The 13,339-nt window shown below is 52.6% G+C and overlaps 1 protein-coding gene across 4 annotated transcripts in view; it reads right to left on the bottom strand.

Moving 5' to 3' along the window:
- Positions 1-7,948: 7,948 nt before the first annotated feature.
- FBXW8 (F-box and WD repeat domain containing 8) overlaps positions 7,949-13,339 on the bottom strand; it is a 118,030-nt gene continuing 112,639 nt past the window's right edge. For all 4 annotated transcript variants that reach the window (XM_055358121.2, XM_031000984.3, XM_019039143.4 and 1 more), the window contains 3 exons: positions 12,825-12,998; positions 9,843-9,953; positions 7,949-9,327 (listed from right to left, as the gene is read on the bottom strand). In XM_055358121.2, coding sequence (XP_055214096.1) covers positions 9,183-9,327; positions 9,843-9,953; positions 12,825-12,998 — 430 coding nt within the window. In that variant the 3' untranslated portion in view covers positions 7,949-9,182. The remainder of the gene's footprint in view (positions 9,328-9,842; positions 9,954-12,824; positions 12,999-13,339) is intronic.

Raw genomic sequence — 13,339 nt, 5'->3', positions numbered from 1 at the left:
CGAACAGAAGAAGCAAGCTCAGGGCGCCTCCGCCACGTGAGGTTCCGGGTGGAAACTTGCGAACAGAAGAAGCAAGCTCAGGGCGCCTCTGCTTTTTTGCCCCCCACCCCCACCCCCCAGCATGCCCCTTCATTTATTTTATTTTATTTTATATTTTATTTATTTTATTATTTTTTGAGATAGGGTCTCACTCTGTCACCCAGGGTTGCAGTGGAGTGGCGCAATCTCAGCTCACTTCAACCTCCGCCTCCCAGGCTCAAGCAAACCTCCTACCTCAGCCTCCCGAGTAGCTGAGACTACAGGCACCCACCACCATGCCTGGCTAATTTTTGTATTTTTTTAGTAGAGACAGGGTCTCCCCATGTTTCCCAGGCTAGTTTTGAACGCCTGAGCTCATGCAGTCCAGCCACCTCTGCCTCCCAAAGTGCTGGTAGCGCCTGGCCCTACCCTTCTACGTTAAAGGCTGGGGGAGTTCATTCGGTACAGCCCATCATAAGCACAGGCCCCGCACGCTGTTCTAGGGGACGGAGACTTGTGCTTAAGGCTGCAAACGCACGGAGCCCAGATGGTGCTGAGATGCCTCATCTCCACTTTAGCGTTGAGCGTGGTGTGGTCCCAGCGGGAACCCTAGGCAGGGGAGTGGCTGCAGGGGGAGCCTCCTCTCTCAGCCTCAGACCAGGGACCCCTGGCCACGTGCTCGTGGACCGTTGTCACTTCTGAGGCAATGGTGGGCACAGCAGGCAGAAACACTATTGTTGGACGCGTTCCCACAGTGCTGAGCTGCGTCTAACCTGCTCCCCGAGGGCTCCCACACCCCTGCCCCCTGGAGAAGTGACTGAGGGTTCTGGGTGTTCCATGGATGAATATTGACTTCAATAGGTGTATTCCTGTTTTAATACATGTAAGAAAAAAAGTAACTTTACCCCACACCAGGGAGTCCATGGGATGCTGCTTAGGATGACTGAAAGTCAGGACTTAAATTTAAAAACACAGCCAAGCAGCACAGGGAGCTAAAGGGCCAGGCAACCCGCTACACAGGGAGCGGGCGAATGGCCCCAGGAAAGTGAGTGTGGCCTGGGGAGGCTCAGCTTTTGGTTAATGTGCACGACCTCCCGGGTAGGTGCCAAGCTGCGGCTGAGAGGCTCTTGACTCTGTGCTGTCATTGTCATTGTAAGCACCTGGCAGAGCCTAGTAGACACCAGACAGCAGCGTGTGCCACCCCAGGCTCTCCTGAGGCCTCTGCTCTCTGCAGGTCGGTGGCTGGAGGCAGGTGTGAAATTGCATGGTCTGAAATCACCTCTGGAACTCTGCTTCTCAGTCTAGGAGTCCATTCAACACTCAAAGCTGCAGGGCAGGCCAGACACGGTGGGTGGCTCATGCCTGTGCCTTTGGGAGGCCGAGGCAGGCGAATCACTTGAGGTCAGGAGTTCGAGACCAGCCTGGCCAACATGGAGAAACCCTGTCTCTACTAAAAATACAAAAATTAGCTGGGCATGGTGGTGGGCGTCTGTAGTCCCAGCTACTCAGGAGGCTGAGGCAGGAGAATCGCTCGAACCCGGGAGGTGGAGGCTGCTGTGAGCCAAGATCACACCACTACACTCCAGCCTGGGCGACGAAGCAAGACTGTCTCAAAAAAAAAAAAAAAAAAGAAAAAAGCTGCAGGGCAAAGGCAGAGGTCTGTTTCCTGCCCTCAAGCGCTAACTACATAGTGGGAGAGACAAAGCCCCCGGGACTTCCAGGTGGATCCCAGGCAGTTTCCTCTGGAGGGAAGTGGGACGTGATCCCCCTGACCTGCTCTCCCTGCCTTCCCCTGCTGCTCAGGAGCTTCTTGGTCCCCTGGCTGCTGGCGGAAGGCACCTAGAAAGTCACTAGGACAGCCTGGTGGGGATCGGCCTTACTGCAAGAACCTCCCTCTTCCAGCCCTCATGCACCTTGCCCTGCCCTGCCCATGTGAGCAGGACGATCTGTGGTACCACTGAGCAGGAGGGCATACTGGCACTGCCACTGTAGGCCTCAGGTTTTCTGGGGCTGTCCCAGTTTGCTTTGATTCGGTTCATTTCAACAAAGGCAGTTCATTCACGTAGAGTGTTTTTATAAATCAATCATCTTCCGTCAGCCCCTGTGCCCCGAGTTTCAGTTTGGGAGATGTGGCCACGATGGGCACACATCAAATGTGCTCCCGTTTGGGCCACTGGGGCCTGCCTGATGTCTTTGAAGCTTTGGGCCACCGCTGATCTAAACAGCTAATTAAAATGAGGTTGAGTTACCGTGAGCCCAGTCCACACCGCTCAGAAGAAAGCTCATTTGTGCATAATCACTGAGGGGGTCCTAGTCTAATTGGCAGGGTTAGGGCTCATTTCCGCCAGAGCGTGGATGCAGAAATCACCTGGCGCTCTCCTGCCCGGCTCCTGGCATTGTCTGTGGCATCCCGGGAACGATCAGGGTTGGCGACGAGTTGGTGCAAACCTGATCCCAGAAGGGGCAGGCTGATGCGTCTTGTGGGGCTGCTGGCCTCTGATCAACACAGACGGAGGGTTGCTGCTCCGGGCATGGATCTCAGTCAGCCCCACCATCTGGGCACTGCGGTCTGTGCCTCGGGCTGGAGGCAGGTGGTTCAGAAATGGCTCTTGTTACCTGCTGGCCGATGGGGCGTGCCCACGAGGGGATTTCTGGCCTCACAGACCCTGTCCCAAGTGCAGCAAGCCCCTCTCATCCCTGGATGGGGACAGGAATGGAATGACTGGGGCACCTCAACTCTAGCAGCCTGAAGGAGGTGATGTGTTTGCCCTGAAACCTGGTCAGCAGGTGAGTGATAACCACGTACACGGGTTAACAGCCTTCCTTCCATCAGAAATGACACCAGTGACTAAAAGGAACTAGGTAGAAATCAACACTAAGTCAAATATTTGAAGGAAGCTGATAAGTTCGTCCTTTGAGGGCCACAGGCCGTGGGTGGAGAAGACTGAGCAGGGGCGGCATCCTCAGCCTGCTGGACGCCAGGGGAGGTCACCTCTGTCCATACTCTTCAGCCATCTGCCAGGAATAGAGTCGAAAGCGGGCTGAACTCCTAATATCGCCGTATTACCAAGGGGAAAGGTTGGCTTTTGGATGTTGAAAGAATATGGCAATTTGACACAAACACTCTAATTTGGTTGGTTTACAAAAGGGCCATGTGATGGAAATGGAATATGAGGAGCTCAGGGGACACACTGCAGCCACGTTAAGCATGAATTATGGATAAGGGAACGGAGTAAGATGACAGCAGCTTCCAGCTCTGGCCAAATACCCGCATAGGGAACGAATTATTGCTCGACTTTAACAAAACAATGCTGTTGTTTTCTGAGCCAAGGGACTGGAAAGTTCTTTTTAAGCTTTGCTAATGGGAGACAGGTCATCTGTGGATCTGATCCTTGTCATGGAGCAGTTGAACCTGTCCCCACCTGCCTGCAGTTAACGAGGCTGCGGCTGAACTCTGCTGTGCTGGAAACGGCGCCGTGTGACTTAAGTAGGCTGATGGAGAGTTAAAAATACAAGTTGCCTTGGCAAGGCTTTTGCAAACACCTGCCTTGCAGGCTGTCCTCCCACACAGCGACCTTGGGAAAGCCAGGAAGAGCTGAGTAGGGGGAGCACCGCACTCCCCGGGGCACCGGCGGCGTCTCTGTCCTCTTGCAGAATTTGCACATGTGGCAATCAGCAGGGGCTTGGTGGTGGACCAGCCTGGTCCTAGGAGGACTCACGACTCTGAGGAGGACGTGGTGGCTGCTCAGCCCTCTAATCTGCTTGTTGACCAAGTCAGTAAGGGACTGGGTTCTAGTCTCACAGAGGAAGGGCCGGTGCCCCAAGAGTGGCTCTGATGGGGTGGCAGTGGTCAAGGGGCCCGCTGAGGAGGTAGCTGCCACGTCTATCTTAAAGAAACGAAAAGGCAGCGTTTGTCCTAACATTGGGCGAGGGAAGAAAAGACACGGCTTGACAGCTCAGCCTGGGGGGGGCTTCCCCTTCCCTTCCTAGGAAAAGAAACGGCCCCCAGTGCAGAGCAGTCAAACAGCTGCTTCTGGAAGCCCACGCTGGGCATCAGAGGCCGAAAGTGGGCTGGGGACAACATGGCACCCGCCAGAGCCCAGCAAGAGGGAATCTGCCATCGCACATTAGAGGCAGCCCTTGTCCAAGTCGCCGCAGGCCCCTGCAGCGGTAGCCAGGTAACCATCTGGCCTGGCTGCACGGGTGACGCGGGCAGGCCTGTGTGGCTCACAGCACCTCGGCCCGGCCGGCCAGCGCCGTGAGCTCACTGCTGCTGCAGCTGCTGCTCAGAGCGAAGGCTCCGTCAGGCAGTGGGGGACGGCCCTGTTGGAGCCCCTGTGGTGGCCCGCCTGGAATAGCCGCGGGACAGTTGTTGCGAGAAGGCTGGACCCTCACAAGGGGAAGCCGTTTCTCAGCAACTGTAAACAAAGTGGGTTTGCGGCGGCCAGTGTCTGCCATCTAACACGTGTGGTGGGAAGCGCTAGCCCCTGAAATGTGGGGCCTCTGGCTCTCAAGAGGGGGGATGGGGGTGAAGGACTTCATCTTGGGGGTGTCAGCCTTTCCTTTCAGAAAGGACCAAGCCCTCTCTTGGGGAAATTCAGTTTCCCTCTGATCAGCTGAAACCCTAGCGTTCAGTCGGCGCAGGGAGTTGTGCTTGGTAGGAGAAGGTGATGCCGTCCCTGGAGTATCTCTGAAACATAAATTATTGCCTGGGCAACAGCAGCACCAGGGTGGCACATGGCTTGGGTTGCAAAACACACTCTAGTGGCAGAGACGAAATTCTTAGGGGGGCTGTAGTCCCTTGGAGAACCTGATGCGAGGTAACCACGCTTTTTCCCAGAAAATGCCCTCATGCACCATTTCACACACAGCGGGTCCTTGAATAGCATCGTTTTATTCAATGTCATTTTGTTATAACATTGAGAAAAAAATTGATTCCCGGCTGGGGCCACTGTCTGTGTACAGTCTAGACGTCCTCCTGGTCTGAGAGTTTTCTGGGCACTCTGGTTTCCTCCCACACCCCAAAGATGTGCAGGTGAGGTCTGGTCGCAGTCTGAGTGTGTGTGGGGGGTGGGTGTGCCCTGTGATGGGAGGGCATCCTGTCCAGGGTGGTCCCTGCCTTGCACACTGAGCTGTTGGGATAGGCTCTGGTCACCCACCACCTTAAACTGGAATAACTGAGTTGGAAAATGAAAGAAGGAATGAATAAAAATTATTGTAAAATAAAAATTGCCTCCCATAACCATACAAATGCACAATAGTAAACGACGCTATACGGAAGTGCCCAGTGAGCCCGTTCATTTTGGTGTTTGACCTGCGTGGTGGAAGGAGGCGCTCCTGACAATTTTTGCTTTGCAAACATTTATTCTGTGATATAACTCACCATCGCTGCAACTGCCAGCACCCAGAGTCACCAAAAATTGGGTAATTATCTTGTTTTTAGTAATTTTTCTTAAATGTATGTATAACTAACTAACTCATGTCTATTTAATGTTTAATATTAGAAGTGTTTGGTTTAAAGTTCTAAAGTTTGGTGAAGTTTTTATGGCCAGCAATATGCCATGGGAACTTAACTCTTGTTTACATCCATTAGCCTATAGTAAAATTAGTTTCATTATATATCATTTTGCTTAAAGTTGCCATTTCTTTTTTTGAGACGAAGTCTCGCTCTGTCGCCCAGGCTGGAGTGCAGTGGTGCGATCTCAGCTCACTGCAACCTCTGCCTCTTGGCTGCAAGCGATTCTCCTACCTCAGCCTCCCGAGTAGTTGTGATTACAGGCACACGCCACCAGGCCTGGCTAATTTTTGTATTTTTAGTAGAGATGGGGTTTTGCCATGTTGGCCAGGCTGGTCTTGAGCTCCTGACCTCAGGTGATGTGCCTGCCTCAGCCTCCCAAAGTGCAGGATTACAGGCCTGAGCCACCTTGCCCAGCCAAAATTAGTTTCATTATACCTCATTTTGCTTAAAGTTGTAGTTTCTAAGAAAACCTATTGATGACGGTTGGTGAAGAGTTACTGTACCATGTTGCGGGTCTCCTGGATCCTGGGCTGGGAGCGCCTGTAGGGGACGTTCTGGGAAAATCCAATTGACTGTGGGTTTACAAAACCACCACGGTGGGAGGTAAGATTTCAAGGGGGTGGGAAGAGCTGGAACCGTGGCATGCCAGGGGATTATCACTGTATGCCTTGCCCAAGTTAAAATAACTTGACCAATAAAGAAATTCAAAGCATTTAATATTAGAACAACTACGGACATCATAAAGCAGAAAGCAAGTCCGACAGTGTTTTGAGAGGCGACATGAGATCTTCCGGCGTTTCACCATCCAGCTCCCCTGGCAGCATGCTTGAGTATCTTCTACCTTTAGGGGAGCCGGGGATGGAGGCGTCCCTGAGAGGGACTAAAGAAGGAAAGTAGAGGATCAATTGGCTAAAAACTCAGAACTTGTGAAAGGGTCTGGATAAAGGTAAGGGGGCTTAATTTGGATACATGTTGGCTTATAAAGGAGCATTTATCCTTTCCCTGTCAGTGTGATTGATTCCAGGATGTTGAGGTTTGCAGCAGAAAACACTGCCTGAAGTTGGCGTGCTTGAAGATTACAGCTTGGGTCCAAAAAATTCTCCTTTACAAAACCCAGGCAACTTTCACGAATGGCAGGTACGTTAGAAACAGGCTCTGCGGTGGGAGGGGCTACACTTGGGACATTTTTACACTGGGCCAGCTGCTGGCTGCTCTAATTCTGGGTCTAATGACTTTACACTCCGTTATCTTTAATTGCTGCAAACTAGGAAGGGCATATGCCCCTGCAAAATGAACTGGGAATGCAGACTGAAGGGGCTGCTTTTTGAAAAGAAAAATATTTTTCCCAGTGGTCCAGATGCATTAAGACAACGAGAGAGAAAGGGCGGGGCTTGATGAAAACCTTCTAAAGCAAGGTCACCAGCGAGCAGTCTGACCACCACATGACATGATGAAAGTAAACAAAATCCCGCATTTGCTACCTACAGGCCATCTCCACTTAGGAAGTCATCTGGTTGAAAGGAAGCAGAAAACCCTCCAGTCCATCTGCCTGCAGGAAGGCGGGGTCTGAAAGAAAGCGCTCTGGACGGGGAGGTGACGCTTCCCAGTCGCAGCTCTATCTGCTCCGTTCCCCTGTGTAGCTGGAGATGAATATGGAATGGCTGTGTATCTTAAGCAATCTGAAAAACCTTCCAGAACCTTCATGATGTGAAAGTTCTAGGCTTTGGAGTAATGGCAAGCACTTCCCACTGATATGTACACGTGTGCAACTGAGAGGACTCGGTTTTCTCTGGAATGAGTGTGGACAAACGGTTCCCATGTGGTAGGTACTTCTCCTGCATCCTCAGGTACCTTTTCTCTTCCTTATAGACCACTGTACCTTTATGTTTTATCAAGAGTTGTATATTTTGTCTTTTTTTTTAAACTGCTTTTGGGCTGGGTGCAGTGACTCACACCTGTAATCCCAGCACTTTGGGAGGCTGAGGCAGGCGATCATTTGAGGTCAGAAGTTTGAGACCAGCCTGGCCAACATAGCAATATCCCCCGTCTCTACTAAAAATACAAAAATTAGCCAGTTGTGGTGGCGGATGCCTGTAATCCCAGCTACTCGGGAGGCTGAGGCAGGAGAATTGCTTGAACTCGGGAGGCAGAGGTTGCAGTGAGCCGAGATCAGGCCATTGCACTCCAGTCTAGGTGACAGAGCGAGACCCCACCTAAAAAAAAAACAAAACCTGCTTTTGGCTTTATATTAACTATTGGTTTTCGATTCCATTGATGTCTGTTTTTATCCTGATTTAACCCCTGCCTTCTGCTACTTTGGGATTGCTGCTACCTTTTCTGAGCTGAGGTGCCAGCCCCTCCCATCCCCATCCCCTGGGTTTTGTATTCTGTGCTTTTACTGTCAGCCCAGTCTAGAGAGTTTATAGTTTGTTTTTATTAACCTCTTTAAATCCAAGTAAATTCAGGAGTGTCTGGAATTGTCTTATTTTGCTTTTTGTTGATTTCTCACTATTCTGCATTGGGGTCAATTCCTAGAAAAGCAGGGCCCTGCCTGAGGGTGCAGTGTCTTGGGGTTGGGGGATTCTATAATTTGGCCTGTATGGTGTGAATCTTTGTGCATCTGAGCTGTTCTTTGTGGCCTTTGTACAGGGTGGTTTTTTGTGCATCGTCTATGTGTATTTGAAATTCCATATGCATCTACTGGATCCAGCTTGTTAGCGATATTAAGTAAATCCTCCAGATCTTTACATTTTTCTCACTGATTTGCCTGCCGTGAGAATGGATTTTATTTCTCTTTGTAGTTCTATCAATCAGTTTTCGCTTTGATATTCTGAAGGTATATTAGGTGGATGCTGTTGCTGTTTATAACTGTTGAAAATCAAGAGTAAGGCAATGGCTTGCTTCCAGAATACTTTGGAAATGGCAGCTCTGTATCACACTGAACAGTTCTCTCCTGTCCTGTTTCATCTTGATGGCTGTTTAGTCAATGAATATTTAGAAAATATTTGCTTTGTATCACATATCATAGACACAATAGTAAGCAAAATAGTCATTAATGACTAAACTGTATAAGTATATAATTATAAACCATGGTAAAAGCTGTGAAGAAAAAGTACAGCTCTACCAGCTTGCTACTGGAAGGTGGTGGTGGCAAGTGTCACAGAAGAGCACCCTAAGTAAATACAGGGAAAAGGACATGGAGGTTATTGCCTTGGAGGCCAGGGGCAAGCACATCCAAAGGCCCTCGGAGGAAAAGAGGTAAGGGGCTGGAGACGGAAAAGACGGCCTGCAGGGCTGGAGCTGGGAGGGCGGACACAGAGAAGCTGGCTAAGCAGGGACCGTATAGGACCGCGCAGCAAGGTCCCTGAGGTGTCCTGAGGGAGCTGAGGCCAGGGTAGCTGGCTGGGTGGGGAAGGAGGCTATGTTTGAGTTGGCAGCATGTGGGACTGGAGCCCCGGCACACGCCAGCTTGCCCCAGGCGCTGGGGGAAGTACAGGGGTCAGGGAGACGCGTGCCGTCAGGCATGGCACCCTGGGCTGCTTTCTTCCCCTAAATGTTTACCACCTGTGAAGAGCTGCCTGGAGTTTTAAGATGGATAAAACTGGTTCTTCCCATTTTTCTCCTTGCTCCCAACTGAGGCACGTCCCTAAACATGGTTATAGGGAAAGGCCAGTGCGAGGTCGTAGTAGTGAGTGGCCATGGCGTCACAGGATGAATGGCAGACAGGGAGAGGGCTCTGGAAGGCCAGCTGGTCCACCGCAAACTCGTAGGCACGGATCAGCCCCCGGTGTCTAAAAAGAGCACAAAGATGGTGACAGGTCAGGGCTGCCTTGCTGGCCCTCACCCCAGCCGCTTCTGTCTTTGCAGGAGGCATTCGCCTGAGACCAGATAGAGGTTCAGCTTCACAAAGGCGTCCTCTGGGCACACAGCGTCAGATACTCACAGTCCCGGGCTTAGCGGTCAATGTGGGGGTGCACAAGTCAGATGGGCGCAGTGACAGGGCAAGGACTCAAGAGGGCGGGCCTTGCCCCTGACAGGATTCTAACCACAGCAGGCCCCTCAGCATACGGCTTGCCCTCCCTCTCTGTACAGCCGACAGCGTGGACTCGCCCCACGGGGCTGTCCTGCGTCAGATGCCGGGCGCTCAGTACAGGTCAGCATCCACGTTTATGTTTCCAATTCCCAGAAAGGCAGGGCCCTGCCTGAGGGTATAGCCCATAGGGTTCAATGTGTCACGGCGGGGGGTGGGGTTCTATACATCAGTCAAACTAAGATGGTCTCTTACTCGCCCGGCCCCACCACTAACCTCCTGTGAGTAGTGAAGCTGTCCAGGTCGGCGTTTCGCATCACCGTCTGGTAAGGCACGTTGGCCGTGATGAGGCTGTGGCTGCTGAATGAGATGTGCTGCACAGGGTGCCTGGAAGGCAGTGGGAGAGAGCTCGTAAGGGGGTGTCCACTGGGCCTGCACTTGCTGCCGCAGGCCTGGGAGTTCAGAGCTGCAGGGGATTCTAGAACCCATAGAGCTAAGCTTCTTTTTCACAGAGGGAACAGGGCCCCCATGGAAGCAGTGTCTCACCTCAGTTCCTGAAGCTCAGGTGAGCAGGCCACGCTTTGGGCATGACTTTGTAAACAGGTCTGCATGCCCCGTACGCATGCTGGCATCTGCCCCCACAACCTGGTACATTCCAGACATAAAGGGCACACCCTACTGCAGACGAATCAGCCACATGCAACAGAGACTGGCCCATCGCTGCCTCCCTGGGCAAGTCCCTTGAGCTTTCCCAGCCAGGCTCTCCATCATCTATGGAGCACTGGGGGCACGTTCACTGTTGATCCATGAAGGTGCCCCCCATCCTGCTCACAGGGCTGCAATGACACACGTACCCTGGGTGGTGAAAGCACGTTCGGGAAATCTTGGAACAAAATGGCTCCAAGTCTGCTGAACAGAGGTTTGCGTTCATTCTGAAACTTTCATGCAGTACCGGCTGTGGTCATGGCACTGAGCTAGGAGACACTGGATTAAAAAGATGTCTCATCCAGGTGGATGCCTGGCCCAGGGAGAGCCCTAGCTAGTGAAGAAGGTAAGATGCAGTCCCAGAAAACGTGACCAATGTTTCTGTGGCACGAGCGACGTTACAATGTGTGACCCAGAGTTAAGTGCTGGGAGGAGCAGGAGGTGCTGCGGGCTGAAGGGGTCTGTTGGGAGGGTGCACAGGAGGGAGGGGACGAGGCCTGTGTGGGCTGGGCCAGGGCTGCTCTCCTTGACTAAAGCAAAGGATTCTTGGGAGTGAAGGAAGCTGGGAAGCAGTCCCTGCCTCCCCGGGGTTGGGACACCCACAGGAGGAAAGTGGTGGTGGACCTGGCATGGGACCTGGAGGATGACAAAGACCCGGGGGAGGGAGGGCAGGCTTGGTGGAGGCCTGCAGCCTGGAGGACTGACGGCACCCTGTCAGGCAGGCGAGGACCTGGGCTGAAGAGACTGAAGCGGACAGCGGGAGGTACATGACAGTGACCAAACGACAGCCAGACCGGGGCTCAGAAGAGACTGGGGCCTGGCAGCAGGCACTGCAGGTGAGGCCTTGAGCAAGTCAGTGAGTTCTGGGCAGGAGACCATGTGTCTGTCAGCCTTGTGCTGGTGAAAACAGTGACCGCGTGGGGGACAAGCCTGCACAGGGACAGAGACATTGCTGGGACAGGGCCACACCTCTGGGGAAGGCCTTCCTTAGCTAGGCTTCATCTCAGTGGCCTGTCCCAGGGAGTGAAGCTTTGCTGAGAGAAAAATGAGATCTACTGGAGTCGGGGGCTGGCAGCCATCCCTAAGGACCTGGATGGCTGATCCAGGGTTTTCCTCAAAGGCAATACTTCCGGGAATTTCAGTGCGGGAGTTTTAGTTGCCGTTTGGCACCACCTGGTGGCAATTCAGTGCATCACCATTCAGAAAAAGGGCCGAGGCGCCCTGAACAGGCACAGCGAGGGGGCAGGCCAGGCAGTACCCAGGGCTCTGTCTGATAAAATGTGCCGGCCACAGTGTTTGCCAACACCGCCCTCCAAGGAAGAAGCCCATTCTGCATGTAACCCTGCCGCCTCTTGGAGACACCTGTCAAATTGCTGACCTTGCACTTCCATAAAGACTATGTCGCTGCTCAGAGGTTGCGTTCTCAGAGGTCGGTTTACCTTGATTTGCGGTAAGTGGGGAACAAATCTTAGTTCCTGTGGGAGGGCCTTGCCCTGTTTCTGCTCTTCTATGTTGTCATGCTCAGAGGCCACTGGCCCAGAATCATCTTGGTTTTGTAGAGATGGGGTTTCATTCTGTCACCCAGGCTGGAATACAGTGACACAGTCACTGCAGCCTCAAACCCCTGGCCTTGAGAGCTCCTCAGTCGCTGGGATTACAGGTGAGCCATGTGTCTGGCCGAATGTCTCTTCACAGTGGTGCTGAGGGCAGCAAGCGAGAGGGCCGGCTGCCTTTCTCCCCACCTGTCTGAAACGCAGGGTCTCCTGTTCGAGGCCTGCAGGGCCAGGTAGAGGTGGTGGCGGGTGGGCTCAAGTCAGCTCTGATGAGCCGGCCCTGGGCTGGGCTGCTGCTTTGAAGGTCAGAAGCAGGCTCACTGGAAATGTCTTAGGTGCCATTGGCATAAACCTACCTACCTCTGCGACGCCATCAGCCTGTGCTTAGGATAGTATTTATTTATATTTTGAATAGTGGTGTTAAAGGTGGAAATGACAAATTCCTCCTTCGCTGGAGCCTGAACCCCTTCAGTCCTAAGTGCTCTTCTCTGTAAACAGCATGAGGAAAGTCTAAGCAACGGGCAGAACCATGGTTACACATGACGGACTCGAGTGGAGGACAGCAGCCGGGCCAGCCCTGCCTTCCACCTGTGGGCAGGTGGGGTGTCACATCCTGGTCTAGCCCATCAAGCTTCCTATGTTTTTGAGTTCCCTTTCTGTTTATTAAGATGGAGAAATCCTAAAATAATCAGAATAGCACTTGCAAAAAAGTAGTTTCATTCTTAGAGAAAGCTGGGCCTGGCTAATGTAGGAATTGTGGCGATCTGAATGATGTCAGAGACAGCAACTGCATCCCCACTGACCAGCGCCATTTCCAAGCCTGTTTCCTCCTCTGCAGAGCGGTGCTGGGACAGCAGCTGGCTCCTAGGGTCACAGTAAGGATTCACCTGGCGAAGCCGGGGGGTAGGGGGCATTTAGCACCGTGCCTGGTGCAGGCTGACTAGTGCTGCCTTCCCTGTTCCTAGTGGAAACTCCCAAGAGTGTCTAGAATGCACCTTACCCGGAATACACCTCCCACAGCTTCTGGTTTGTCCGATAATCCCACACGGACACCAGGCCTTCCTCGCCTCCACTGACGATCTTCCAGTCATCCATCTGCACAGCAGAGACCCTGAGCTGATGGGCGGAGAGCGACAGGGCGATGTTACCACTGCGGAGGTCATGGATCCTCACCCTGGACAGGCCCAAGAAGAGCAGAAAAGGAAAATGGGGTTAGAGTCAAAGCTTCAAATGGCAAACTCCCCCTCCACTGTGCTGGTCTATGCACAACACTGCTATGAAAAACTCCTCAGCTGCAAACATCGATAATAAGGACATCAAGCACAGACTGTCAGGGAGGACCCACGTGGTCTCATCTGAATGGTTTAAAAGCACATGGAGCAAGAAAGACGCAGGCCAAGGACAGTGGCTGCCCACTTTACCTGCTTAACAGGGAAAAGCCACCTGCATGACTGCACGCGCAGGTTGGCCTGAGACACCTGTCCCAGACACCTGTCCCAGCAGTAGGTGTACTGC

Source organism: Gorilla gorilla, chromosome 10 (genome assembly GCF_029281585.2).
Source record: "Gorilla gorilla gorilla isolate KB3781 chromosome 10, NHGRI_mGorGor1-v2.1_pri, whole genome shotgun sequence".
Classification (NCBI taxonomy): domain Eukaryota; kingdom Metazoa; phylum Chordata; class Mammalia; order Primates; family Hominidae; genus Gorilla; species Gorilla gorilla.
This window is presented reverse-complemented; position numbering and strand designations above follow the sequence as displayed.